Here is a 14,029-nt window from a genome sequence, read left to right as displayed (position 1 = left end):
CTTTTTGTAAATTGCGGTGAGTGTGTACAGGCATGTACATGCATGCATGTGATGTGTATGTGCACACATGTGTGCGCGGTTTATCTTTGATGCACATAATGATCATTCCTCTCAGTGACCACGAACATTCTATGTTCTTTGCACTGATTAACCACTTGCCGGTATTAAAGGCTTGGTGTCTGCCTGTCACTAAGGGCTAACTCTTCTGAACAAAGGGGCCACTGCTATGAACCTACACATTATGGACCATTATCTATCTATTTCTGAAAAAACAATTCAGTTTTTCATAAAGATTTTAGGCAAATATGGAACATGAATACTAAAAAATATACTTCAGTTTACCAGTTGGTATGCACATGTTGAATATGCCCTAAAGTGACCTTGCTGAGAAACTAGACCTTCTTCAGATGAAGGTGTTTATGTTTGACTAGAAATAGATGTAGGCCAGGTGCGGTGGCTCAGCCTGTAATCCCAGCACGTTGAGGGGCCGAGGTGAGTGGATCAGCTGAGGTCAGGAGTTCGAGACCAGCCTGACCAATATGGTGAAACCCCATCTCTAGGAAAAATACAAAAATTAGTTGGTCATGGTGGCGTGCCACTGTAGTCCCAGCTACTCGGGAGGCTGAGACAGGAGAATTGCTTGAACCTGGGAGGCGGAAGTTGCAGTGAGCCCAGATCACACTGCTGCACTGCAGCCTGGGGGACAGAGTGAGACTCTGTCTCAAAAAAAAAAAAAGAAAGTAGATATAAACATCTCTCTCTCTTGCGCGCTCTCTCTCTCTCTCTGTGTGTGTGTGTGTGTGTGTGTGTGTGCGCACGTGTGTGTATGTGTATATTTTTCCAAATGAACTCTGGTAGAGGTATTTTATTTATTAAAATGATATAATCTGCACTTAAGAAAAGCAGATAAAAATATTAGCCCCTTGGTTTCTCATGCCTTAGGAATTTTGCACAGATTTGGTTCCTACAGCTTGTCTGAAATTCAAGTCAATGTGTAATTGCTTTTCAGTGGACCTATAATTTTTTACCCATTTGCTCTTCTAACATGGGGTTAATTTCCAGGTATAGTTTGTGATACCTGTCTGCATGTTATCTGTGTTGATTCTCAAAGAAAACTGTGATTATGATTTTTTAAAATAATAGAAACTTGAGCATCAATTCAGAATTAGTAACTATTATTTTTCAAATAAACTATTTCAGAATGTTTTTTAGATATTTAGAACTGTTGCAAAAATAGTACAGACAGTTTCCATATACCTTAGACCAAAGTTCCTCCATTATTAATGGCTTACATTAGCGTGGTACATTTGTCACAATTAATGGAACAATATTGATATAGTATTACTAACTAAAGTCTGTATTTTTAGATTTCCTTAGTATTTTACCTAAGGCCCTTTTGTTAATGCCAGGGCCCCATCCTCACCATATGATATTAGCTGTTACATCTCCTAGGCAACTCTTGGCTGTGACAGTTGTGATTATCAATTTCTGAGCACTTACTCTTTGCCAGGCACATTGGGCTTTTTATGTGTTAGCTTCCAATCACCACAGCAATCAGAGTTGTGCATTATTACTGCATTTTTCAAATAATACCAGAATTTATTTTAAAATGTTTGTTTTTCAAAGTCATAAAGAAGAAAATTACAGATAGGCTCTTTAATCTTAGGCGTTCTAGCTTAAATCACATGCTCTAAACCTCTATACCATACTGGTTCACATAGTCCTTCTGCTAGATGGTAGAGCTACGCAGAGTGAGTTAGGAGTTACTCTCTTTTGTGCAGCTTATAGCACTTTATGTTCTCCAAGAATGCCATCTGGCATAACGGTCAGGGTTGTACACTAGTGAGTCATACTTGGATTCAAATCTTCAGGCTGTCATTTACTTGTTATATTTGATTAGGCAAATTATGTCGTGTCTCTTAGCCTTGGTTCCCTTTGTGGTAAAATATGAACAAATATAATATCTACCTTATAGAATTTTGTTAAGGATTAAATGCAATCATGGCCAGATGCAGTGGCTCATGCCTGTAATCCCAGCACTTTGGGAAGCTGAGGCGGGAGGATCACTTGAGACCAGCCTGGCCAACATGGTGAAATTCCATCTCTACTAAAAATACAAAAATTAGCCAGGCATGGTGGTGACCACCTGTAATCTCAGCTACTCAGGAGGCTGAGGCACAAGAATGGCTTGAGCCTGGGAGGCGGAGGTTGCAGTGAGCCAAGATCGCGCCACTGCACTCCAACCTGGGCAACAGAGTGAGATTCAGTCTCAAAAAAAAAAAAAAAAAATGCAATCACAATGTAAAGGGCATAGCAACGTGTTTAAAAGAGTAAATACCCAATGGAGCCTTGCTGTTGTTAACACCCATGGTTTTCCACACTAGGACTTGGAGGCTGAGTAGCTATAAAGTTAAGAGCCTCCCCTGGAGCACGAGAGTGGTAATCACATCCAGCAGGGCGGAAGTTAGAAGGGTCTCCCTGCTAGAGCTTTGTACAAGAAAGAAATTTCTTACTTAACAATAACCAAATTACAATGAAGAAGCAGTTAATCACTTATTTTTACAGTATAATGTGTAGTTGTATCACATTTAAATGAAAGACAGATCATGGTAATTATGAAAGCAAACAGCTGGATTACCAGCGGACTTCCATCTTTGGGGCTGTCAGTGTCTCACTCTGGGCAGCAAGAGGGCTCTGAGATCAACATCTCCTCCTGGGACTCAGTGAGGGGTCAAAGTGTTTAATGAAAACAATGTTCAACATCAGATTCATTAGGGTAGTCTCAGAGGACTGCACCAAAGATAGAGCACCAAGCAGGACATTGTTGTCTTTCTGTCTACCAGCCTGGGACACAGTTTTACTTAAAAAATGAATCAATTAATAACTAAAGGTAAAAATGATAAAATGATGATACCAATGGAAGTATTTTCCACCTGGAATTGGATGAGCTATATGTTTCTTATTAGAGGCCTAGGGTGCATTTCCTTCTTCTAGTACCATTTTCAGGCTTGGTCTCCCTTTAATTTTCTTTGCTTGAGAGAAATGCCACCACCTTACCAAGCACCTAATTTATATTGCTAAAAGCAATATAGATTATCATAAAACCCTGGCACAAGTTGTGTGTGTGTGTGTGTCTGTGTGTGTGTGTGTGTGAATTCGTGGATTTCCTTTTCCAAAACCTTGGAGAGAACAGAAGATCCAAACTCTACCTTGACCTTCCCTTACTTTCACTCATAAAGGAAAGTAGTTTATATGCATATACTTTTTTTACTTTAGGTTAGAAGCCCCAAGTCTTCCAGGATTCTAAAGCCTCTCTATCATTGATATTCAAATAAGTTCACTTGAACCTCCATTCGATACACTGGGATGTATAGTTTCTGCCCAGAGGGAGTTGAGACTTAGCCCAAAGCTCTCTTGATCATTTATGTTCTACTTCCCATAACCACTTAGATCTTGCCTTTATGATTCTTTTTCCATTCCCTTGTCACCTTTGGCATGGCATGACTTCATCAGAAGGAATATTACAGCAAATTGTATGTCTGAGGAAAGATGGAAGGTAGGTAACATGATGAGGAATAAGTAAGGAACACCTTGAATTTAGAGGATTTTTTGATGGAGTTAACTGAACCCCTAGCAACTCTAAAAAACAGTGAAAGAAATTCTCTTCCCAATAAGCTCATATATTCCTATACATAGTTAATAGACCTATTAATTGAGCCTGTCAAGTCTGGCCAGTGTGGCTCACGCAATGACTGTAAATCATTCAAGTTTTTCTCTTTACTTTTAACTTATATAGTTAAGAATGATGGGGATGAGTATTAGAGTTCTTAGTAGAGCTTGGAAATACAAAACATGATTCAACTCTAAAACTAGAATTGAAATAGGAGAGGATATGTTTCAGGAGGCAGAATCTGAAACAGGTAATTATCACAAATGGGAAAAAAGAGGAGGATAAAGAAATGGTGTTATCAGTAAAATGTAGACATGGTAACAACCTGCCCCTAACTATAGGTCATCAACCCCTTGAAGTAAGAGATTTTAGATCCCAAGAAAAGCCTCTTAATGGCAGACACTCTGATGCACTGCTGCGATCTTCTTCAGATATGGAGGATTTAGTCCCCAAGTTTGCCAGCAAACACTGGTGAAGAGTCACCTTTCTCAATCTCATGTTCCATTCTGGTATTGTTTACCTCCAATGATGCATCAATATGAGGCTCTGAAGACCTAGACCTTTTCCCCAACTTCAGGTGCAAACCATGCCAACTTCAGAGCTCCCTGTGGGGTTTGCTGAGGTTTTCACTGAGACTGCATCACATTCCAACTTCTCCCCAGCCCAATTCTGCTTCCATTTCTTCCCTTTGCTTCCACTTCTTCCCTTTGCTTCCACAGGTGTTGATACCAAGAGCTCTCCCTAACAAAAGTCCTCTGTGCTGTCTTTATCCCAGGGTCCGCCTTCCCAGGAGCCCAATCTGCAACAAGACAAATAATGCCTAACAATGGATTAATGATGTCTACTATTCTGCAACTTACATCTCATTTCTTTCTAATGCGTTGGACCAGAGAAACTTAAAACTCAATGAACTGTAAAGTTTCCACACTGACACTGTTAGGCTAGTAGTATTCCTATGTGCAATGCATGCATCTTTTCTTCCCCAGAGCAATGCCTCTCATGAGAGAGCTAATGGTATTGCAATCAGCTGCTGATTGTTTCCTCTGTTCCCATTTGCTGGGGGAAGGAAGAAAGAGCAAAAAAGTGTGTGCTTGTGAGAGAGGAGGGATGGAAGATAGGCGGAGGCAGGCTCAGAATGGAAGGACCACGTATCTTGGAATATTACTAAGTCAGGGCTTGAGTGAACAAAGACTAAAGGTAAGCAAATTATAAAAGGATTTAGGAAACGCAGTCTGGTATTGGATATTGTATAAAGAAAATTCCCTTATAAGTTTATACTTCCAAGACTCTGAATTGGATTACTGCAAACATCATTAAGTGTTTCTAATTTAATCCCATGAGAGTAATGGAATCCTTGCTCTGAGACATGCACTCTTACTTTTTCAGGATGATTTACTGGACTAGAACCTCCTGATTTCCCCTTTTTTTGTGTGTGAATGAACCCCTGATAAAATCTTGTGGCTGTAATGTGCTCCTTAAAATGCTAATATAATAGATTTATTTTTAACAATAGGCTATAGATTAGCTGTGAGGAAGCAAATAGATTATTACAACAGGATTAAAGCAACTAAGGGTGCTAGAGATAAAAGTCTCCCAAATAATTGGAAAGATAAAAGAAATATCTTAAAAAACAGAGCTACATCACACTGATATTGTAAATTCAAAATGGGTAAAGAAGCTCAAAGCCTCCAAAGCTTGCAGCAAGTGCTGGTGAATTGCTTGAGAAGATGCAACTAGTGTAATCTTTTATCTTTGGGTCAATGTTCTGATTCTTTTGCAGCTTCTGCTCACAAGACTGAGCTTGCTTGATGATATCGGGAAAGAGATGAACACTTTGCGTGTGCCTTCACATGCAGCCACCACAGTGTCTGTGGAAGATAGCTTTTATGAACTTCATTTACAGAGGAGGAAATGGAAGCTCAACAAGTTTAGGAAATTATTAGGGTAGCAAAACTAGTAGGTAGCAGAGTGGGATTCAAATCCCAGTCCCTGTGATACAATAAGCCACGCTCTGTAGGGTGCTACCTGACTAGAAGCTCACTGCCAAGACTGGCCATGTACTCCACTGATGGCGCTATCTTTGTCAGAGACTTTGGAAGACAGGCAAAATTCAAGGGCATGAGTCTACTGGGAAAGTCGTCAGAATCATAATGGAGTCATTTGTGTTAAAAACCCTGAGAAATAGAGCTGGAGAAGGCCACGAAGGGAGTGGTCACATAGGCAAATGCCTGAATACAAGAACTATCACAAAAGTCTCTGCGAAAACCGTAGCTTGGCATGAAGACTATTGCAGCCTTACACACACGAAAATAGTTCTGCAGGGGCATATGCCCAGCAACTTCCTCTCCACCCTTAGACTGGCACCATCCTTTCTATTGATCCTTGTAGCCAAGGATAATTATCTCAAATCAGTTGTGTACCTAACGTTTCCTGTCTTCCTAGTAATAAAACATAGTTTCCTATATCGTGTGTATTCCCATTGCAACACTTATTTCCAAATAAATATTTTCTTTTAGAGTCTCCATGTTTGTTATTTAGGTCAACACTGCAAACAGGTGTGTGCGTGCATGTGTGTGTGTGTGTGTGTGTGAGTGTTATGTTTAATGGGTACCAAGTCTATGCTAATAGATGATTTCTGTGAAGCTTCTGGGACAGAGCTGCTGCTAAGGCAGTGGTTTGTCCCATCCTTCTGGTGTAGGCACTGAGTGACCCAGACAACAGTCATTCCGCATGTGCACACAGGAGCACTTTACTTGAAGTCCAGAACCCTACAGCAGTTTCAGCCTTTTCACTCAGAAGCAGTGGGACCATGAGCACATGGCTTGGCAATTCTGAGTGGTGGTTGAAGAGTGTAAACTATGGAGGCAGGTTGGCTGGGCTGAGATCCAATGTCTGCCACTCACTGACTATGTGACTTCAAACAAATGGCTTAACTTCTCTGTGCTTTAGTTCTCATCTACTAAATGGGTATAGCATTATGGCCTCATCACATAGAATTATCATGAAAAATACGTGAAATGATACATGTAAAGCACTTAAAACCATGTGTGGCACATTACTGTATAACTAGCTCTTTAAGAGTTAACTATTTTTAATATTTGGGCTCTTGGTAACAATAAATGAGCTATTTCTAAATTGTAAAAGACAGAGAATATGCACATTATGGTATATAGTCAAGTTGTGCAATTAAGCTAAACATATTTGAATTGTACAAATATAAATGTAACTCTACAAATATGTCATATGTACCTGCTAAGCCCAAGTCTTAATTGTTTTCCTCTAGTCACTTTCCCATACTATTTCCAGTTCTTTGCAGCTAAAACTCAGGGTTAGAGACTTCTTGCATCTATGGGGGCCAGGGCAATGCACTAAATGTTTGTCTGCTTTTGGGGTGCCACTGAATGTGAATTCCTAGAGAATATGGATGATATCAGGCTATCACTAAACTGGAAGTATTTCTGGTGGGGTTGGAAATGAGAGAAGGGTTCTCTTCGTTAGCTGAGTTTATTTAACTTTAGCAAATAACAAATATAGACACTGGGAATGAATGAGACCCTGAAAGTAGGAGTTGAATAAATTCGTGCAAATATTTGTACACATGTTTATTTATGCCTGCAGGAAACAAGCTAAACAAATCCAAGAGCAGCTGAAAGTGCCACAAAATGGTAAAAGCTACAGTCTCAAAGCATCCAGCACAATGGCAAAGTCAGAGAACTTGGTGAAGAGCCATGTCCAGCTGCAAAATGTAAGTGACATGTCTACACACCTCCTCCTGTAGCCTCCCTCAGTGCTTCCAGTTCAGAGGTGTTGGGAGCCTGGGATCAGACTTGTAAATATTTTTCAGAGCTTTATAGGGTTTTGCTTAAATCGTTTTAACAGTTCTGGGCTGGGAGGTATGCACACATGCATGTATGTATGCATCAGATAAAAGACAAGTTAAATTTCAGCTCTTGATTACAATCTGTAATATAAACTAATCTCTGGTAAAAATAAGAGCTTCAGATTTTTGTCCCAATGAACACTTGTTGAATCCTTAGTTTGTGCCAGAAGTTGTATGTGACACCAAGGATACAATGTCCCTTGCCATAGGGAAGTTCTGTGTAGGAAGAAACACAAAAACCCCCAGAATCAGAAGAAGTCAGTTCCGAGATAGTTGTTGTTGCAGCAGAGGTTGGACAAGAGGAAGCCAATGGGAGGTGGATGGGGATAGACTTGGGGGCTGCCTCACAACAGAGTCGGGCTCGGACTGGGTTTGGAAGGACATGAAAAGTTCTATAGAGAGTCAAAGGGCTAAGAGCTAGACACCAGAACATACAGGAAGAGTAAAGCCATGGAATCCCAAAAATGCATGTTATGTTCAGAGAACTCCAAGTTAAGGGGTGTGAGAACAATCAAAGGTGAGAGGTGGAGTACCAGAATCAATCCTTCTAATTCCAGGACTTACAGAGCTATCAGAACTTGAAGTTAAATGCAAACTCTTTGCCTCTTACACTTTTTGTAAGGCAGTTTTAATCATTACTCAGCTATATTGCAAAACACTAAATTAAAGACAAGAGAATTCTGTGTAATACATGCAGATATATTCCTCTTAGGTTAGCAATTCTTTGACCCCACACAGCATCGCACTTTCAGAATCTGAGGCATAAAACAAAAGAACAAAGGCCATTGCATAAACCTAGCATTTGAGTATAATAGGCAATCATCCAGGACACATTCACTCCCCTCAAAATGCTTCAATCACTGGAAATTTATACATCACTGGTGATTCTAAGAAATCATTACCCAAAAAGTCACTATTATGATGTCCATAACAGATGTACTCAGATGATTTAATGCCGAATTCATAAATCAGAGTCTCTTCCCAGCCAAGTTTTGTTAAACTTCTATTCATGGCAATGTGCAGGAATTTTTCATTTCAGAAACAGAGTGAATGGTTTTGCTATTGATTTCTAATGAGTATAATCCCACCACTCAAAACAACCACAGTGATGGAGGGCTTCATTCCTTAGCAACTGGTTATGTCAAAGATAAACAAAGCCAGACACTAGTTAAAGTGATGAGGATAGATTCTAATCAGTAATATATTAGTGGAATAGTTGAAATGAACTTCAATTTGTATGGAAGTGGCTGGGTTTTTTTTTTTTTTTTTTTTTTTTGAGAAAGAAAGAAGTAAAATTATATTTGTTTGTAAATGACATGATCTTCTGTGTAGAAAATGTCAGGCTTCTGAGCCCAAGCTAAGCCATCATATCCCCTGTGACCTGCATGTGCACATCCAGATGGCCGGTTCCTGCCTTAACTGATGACATTCCGCCACAAAAGAAGTGAAAATGGCCAGTCCTTTCCTTAACTGGTGACATTACCTTGTGAAATTCCTTCTCCTGGCTCATCCTGGCTCAAAAATCTCCCCCACTGAGCACCTTGTGACCCCCACCCCTGCCCGCCAGAGAACAACCCGCTTTGACTGTAATTTTCCTTTACCTACCCAAACCTTATAAAATGGCCCCACCCCTATCTCCCTTCACTAATTCTCTTTTTGGACTCAGACCACCTGCACCCAGGTGAAATAAACAGCCTTGTTGCTCACACAAAGCCTGTTTGGTGGTCTCTTCACATGGACACGAGTGAAAGAAAATCCCAAGAGTCAATCAAAATACGGCTGGAATTAATAAACACATTCAGTGGATTTGCAGAATACAATATCAGCACCAAAAGTTAGTTGAATTTCCATACATTAACAATAAACAATTTTAAAAGAAAATTAAGAAAACACTTCCATTTGCTAGAGGACTTAATGTAAGAAACGCTTAGGTATAAACGTAATAAGGTGAAAAGTTTGTACCTTGAAATCTACAAACATTGATCAAAATGATTAAAAACAATAGACATACAACCCATATTGATGGATTGGAAAAATTAATATTGTTAAATGATGATATAACCCAATGTGGTTTAAATTCAACACAATACCCATAAAAATCTCTATCAGTTTTTGTTAAAGAAACAAATTAATATAAATGCATTGTCTCATTTAGTCCTAACAACAACTAATTTATACCCACAATGTGCAGAAAATAGAAATGGGGTTTGGAGCTTGAGAAAATTATGTCTGTCAGACAGCTAATAAGTAGCTGAAAGACAAACCAACATCCTTATAACTCAGTAGTTCTCAACAGAAGGCAATTTGCCCACCATCCCTTGACATTTGGCAAACTCTGAAGACACTGGCTATTGCATGCTGGGAGAAGAATGCTTACAGGCATCTAGTGGGTAGCAGTAATTGGTGCCGATGAACATCCTTCAATGCACAATAACCTCCCTCAACAGAAGATTATCCTTCCCAAAATGTCAAAAGTAGTAAAGAAGTTCACAGTCCATGCTCAAGTTTCAAATGGGACCATGGGGAAATTCTGAACACTGAGTTCCATCACCAAGCTTCTCACTGCAGGCATTTATTTCCACTTTACAGAGGGTGACAGGTTATTCAGGCATATTTCATCCTTGGAAGGGAAAATTTCCTACTTGCTTACCATATCAGGCAAATCTGTCTTTGTTTTATCTTGAAGCTCATGTTAACTACTTGAAATTATTTGCAAATTGCAGTGTTTAACAAATGAATTGTCTGGCTCTGGCATTCCCTTAAGTTCATTAAACATTCATGGAAATGGGTTTCACTTTATAGTCATCTAACAAGATGCAAAACACCTCGTCAAGTGAAGCAACATGATAATCTGGAAACACTTGACTCCGAAGCTGCAGAACTGGAGTAGATTACCCTCCCTGAGAAGCATCTAGTCTCTACCATTGTTTTAAAAACAAATAAAGCATCTGTGAGTAAAGATGAACTCACCTCCTTTGCTGTGTCTCAAGTAAGAAAGAGCTAAGGATAGAATTATAACCTCTAGAGCCTTCAAGGCAAACGAGTGAAACTTCTCAGCCTGGTTTAGGGATCAGAAAAGAAAGTCATCAAAAGAGATCATCCGTTCTTCTCTCTTAAAATCAAGAGAAAATATTCACAATTGAAAAATGAAAGAAGAAAATTGTATACCCTTCATACCTTTTTTTTCAGTAATCATTTTAAGAAAGATAGGTTTATGGGGGAGGTAACATTAAATGAGAAAGAACTGGAAGATAATACTTGCATGCTAAAGAGGAATGATAAGAATTCAATGCCTAGGCCAGGCGCAGTGGCTCACACCTGTAATCCCAGCACTTTGGGAGGCCAAAGCGGGTGGATCACCTGAGGTCGGGAGTTCAAGACCACCATGGCCAACATGGTGAAACCCCATCTCTACTAAAAATACAGAAATTAGCCAGGCGTGGTGGTGGGTGCCTGTAATTCCAGCTACTCGGGAGGTTGAGGCAGGAGAATTGCTTGAACCCAGGAGGCAGAGGTTGCAGTGAGCCGAGACCATGCCACTGCACTCCAGCCTGGGCGACAGAGTGAGATTCAGCCTCAAAACAAAAAACAAAAAACAAAACAAAACAAAGAAAAGAATTTAGTGCCTAACAGAGCCTTAAAAATTGGTGAAAAGGCACATATTTAATCAGTAATGTTATTGAACTCTGGTAAAGCCCACACTTTTCTGTGTTGGGTACTGCAGGGATAGCTTAGAAGACAAACAGAAGAAGTGGTTCCTGACCTCAGGATGCTCAAAGGTTAGTGGAGAGAAAAATGTACAAGCATATAATATCTTTATTATATAGATACATTAAATCAAAGTACCATCAGAGAATGGAAAACGACTTCTGAATTTGACTAGGGGAATCTCAAGCCTACCTAAAGGAGGTCACATGTGAATTGAGTTGTTGGCCTAAAGGAAAACAAACAAAGGAAACAAAAAACCTAGGCAAACTTAATACAAATAGAGCATTTATTTTGGCCAGTTTTGAGGACTGCAACCTGAGAGCATAGACTTAAGGTACCCTAAATACATGCTCCCATCAGCAGCAGTTACAAGTGGGTTTTTACAGGAAATGAAGAGGCAATTCCCAAATTGTTTATCAATAATTTGCATTAGGCCGGGCGCGGTGGCTCACGCCTGTAATCCCAGCACTTTGGGAGGCCGAGGCGGGTGGATCACGAGGTCAGGAGATCCAGACAATCCTGGCTAACACGGTGAAACCCCGTCTCTACTAAAAATTCAAAATATTAGCCGGGCGCGGTGGCTGGCGCCTGTAGTCCCAGCTATTCGGGAAGCTGAGGCAGGAGAATGGCGTGTATCCAGGAGGCGGAGCTTGCAGTGAGCCGAGATCACTGCCACCGCGCTCCAGCCTGGGCGACAGAGTGAGACTCCGTCTCAAAAAAAAAAAAAGAATTTGCATTAAAATAGCATAAGCTATTGATTGGCTTATCCATGGTTCTTTTTATCATAAATTCCAAAAACTTGAAAATAAGTGATGAGGCAGCTAGGAACAAAATGTCTTTAAACAATCACCCCTGGGTTTGGTGGGGGTAAGTGACTACAATCCCACACTCTGTCTCTCTGGGCCTGATAAATTTTGCATACCTCATATAGCTCACACTGCTCTGAGCTATTTTTCTTAGAGTTTTGAGAGTGAATTGAAAATCATGGAATTGTTTGCAGAGAGTAAGTCAGAAGAGGTAATTTTGTTGTAGCATTAATTAAAGTTAATTTTTAATAGTTCTAGCCTAAAATCTGATTTATTCTTTTAAATATCAAATTATAACTTATTGATAGAATATAGATTCATGCATTCATTTATTTATTTAAATGTAGACTAAATAGCCTACTAAGTACCAGACAATACCTATTAAGGAACAGGCATGAGATGATGACCAAAAATGAGAAAGCCGCTTCTTCCAAGAAGTTTACTGATTACTGCAAGTGATCAATATAAATCAAATAATCTCACAAATGTGAGCTCTCATCTGTGCCAAGGCCTACAGGAAATAGTGAACGGTGCTATCAGAGCTTATAGTAGGCAGGCTGGGGAGCTCATATCAGAACAAGAATAGCTCAGAGCTCTCTAAAAAGGTGCAGTAACACATGAAGAATCCCCCTGGTGAAGTGGTAACTCGCTGGGGAGGAGGTGGGAAGGGGGTTTGTGCTGTGCCTAGTGTCTGGAGAGGGTCTCTTGTCATACTATATTGCTTTAAAGGAAATGTGTGAAGATTGCAATTGTTAAAGTTCTTGCTGCTCTGGTGTCCATGCAAAAATTCTCAACAGCGGTCAAGTTGTTTTTAATTACCTACTTTAGAAATCCCAGTGAAATCACTCTTGAAAACATATTGTAACTATCAATTTCCCTATTCTCGGGCTTATAAGTCAGAGTGGCAATAAAGAAAATTTTGTCACAGACATATTTGAACCAAGCAATGCAGAGACAAAGGCATTTAAAACTGCCTAAAAATATCCTCCTCCTGCCTTTATTGCCTAGGATTCCAGACCAAGTGATTATCAGCTCTGTCAACATTGCTGTCCAAAACTGACCCTACTTTCATTTAACCTTCTGACTCCTGCTGTGTGCATGTGGCAGACCTGGAAACAATGCTGTTATTCTACTGCCAATATGCGCCTGCTTCATTTGACTGGCCTATTGATTTTGGTGCACCACCTACAATGTGCTAGGAGCAAAGCAGGTGGGCAGGCAAGAGGAGATGCCTTCATTACCTGGGAGCATTTGCATTAGCCGGCACTTTCAGGGGGGCCAGTTGGATGAATACTTCCCCAGGAAATAACAATATTAACCAGGGCCTATAAAGGAGTTAACAACAACAACAACAAAAAACACTTGAGCTCATGCCGAGAGCACCAGTGAATGAACTGGGGCATCTACTTATTCACTGCTAACAGGATCTTTTGTATATTATACCAAATGAGCTCTTAACCATGTGCACACAATAAAGTCAGGATCTGTGTCAAGGAAATAACATAGAATCAACTGCCAGGTTTTGTAACATTGTAGAGGATGCTAATAGGGAGGTTCAGACAGACAGCTAATCTGAGCACTTAAATTTCACTGAAGATAAAATCTTAAGAATAAATTTGTCCAGACCTTAGCTTGTCTCAGAGATAGAACTGCATACATTTGGATGGAACCAAAATAAATATTTTTGGGCTGGGCACTGTGGTTCACACGTATAATCCCAGCACTTTGGAAGGCCAAGGCAGATGGACCACTTGAGGTCAAGAATTTGAGACCAGCCTGCCCAACATGGTGAAACCTTGACTCTACTAAAAATCCAAAAATTAGCCGGGCGTGGTGGCGGGCGCCTGTAATCCCACCTACTCAAGAGGCTGAGACAGGAGAAATGCTTGAACCTAGGAGGCCGAGGTTGCAGTGAGCCAAGATCAAGACATTGCACTCCAGCCTGGGCAACAGAGTGAGACTCTG

The 14,029-nt window shown here is 40.2% G+C and overlaps 1 protein-coding gene across 8 annotated transcripts in view; it reads left to right on the top strand.

The window, feature by feature from the left end:
* The window catches only part of NRG3 (neuregulin 3), a 1,100,020-nt gene that overhangs the window by 1,064,116 nt on the left and 21,875 nt on the right, over positions 1–14,029 (top strand). For all 8 annotated transcript variants that reach the window (XM_054435830.1, XM_054435829.1, XM_054435827.1 and 5 more), the window contains one exon: positions 7,289–7,415. In XM_054435830.1, the coding sequence (XP_054291805.1) occupies positions 7,289–7,415 (127 nt within the window). The remainder of the gene's footprint in view (positions 1–7,288; positions 7,416–14,029) is intronic.

This window comes from Pongo pygmaeus, chromosome 8 (assembly GCF_028885625.2).
Source record: "Pongo pygmaeus isolate AG05252 chromosome 8, NHGRI_mPonPyg2-v2.0_pri, whole genome shotgun sequence".
Lineage (NCBI taxonomy): Eukaryota > Metazoa > Chordata > Mammalia > Primates > Hominidae > Pongo > Pongo pygmaeus.
Note: the sequence above shows the minus strand (reverse complement) of the source record. Positions and strands in the feature narration are given on the sequence as shown.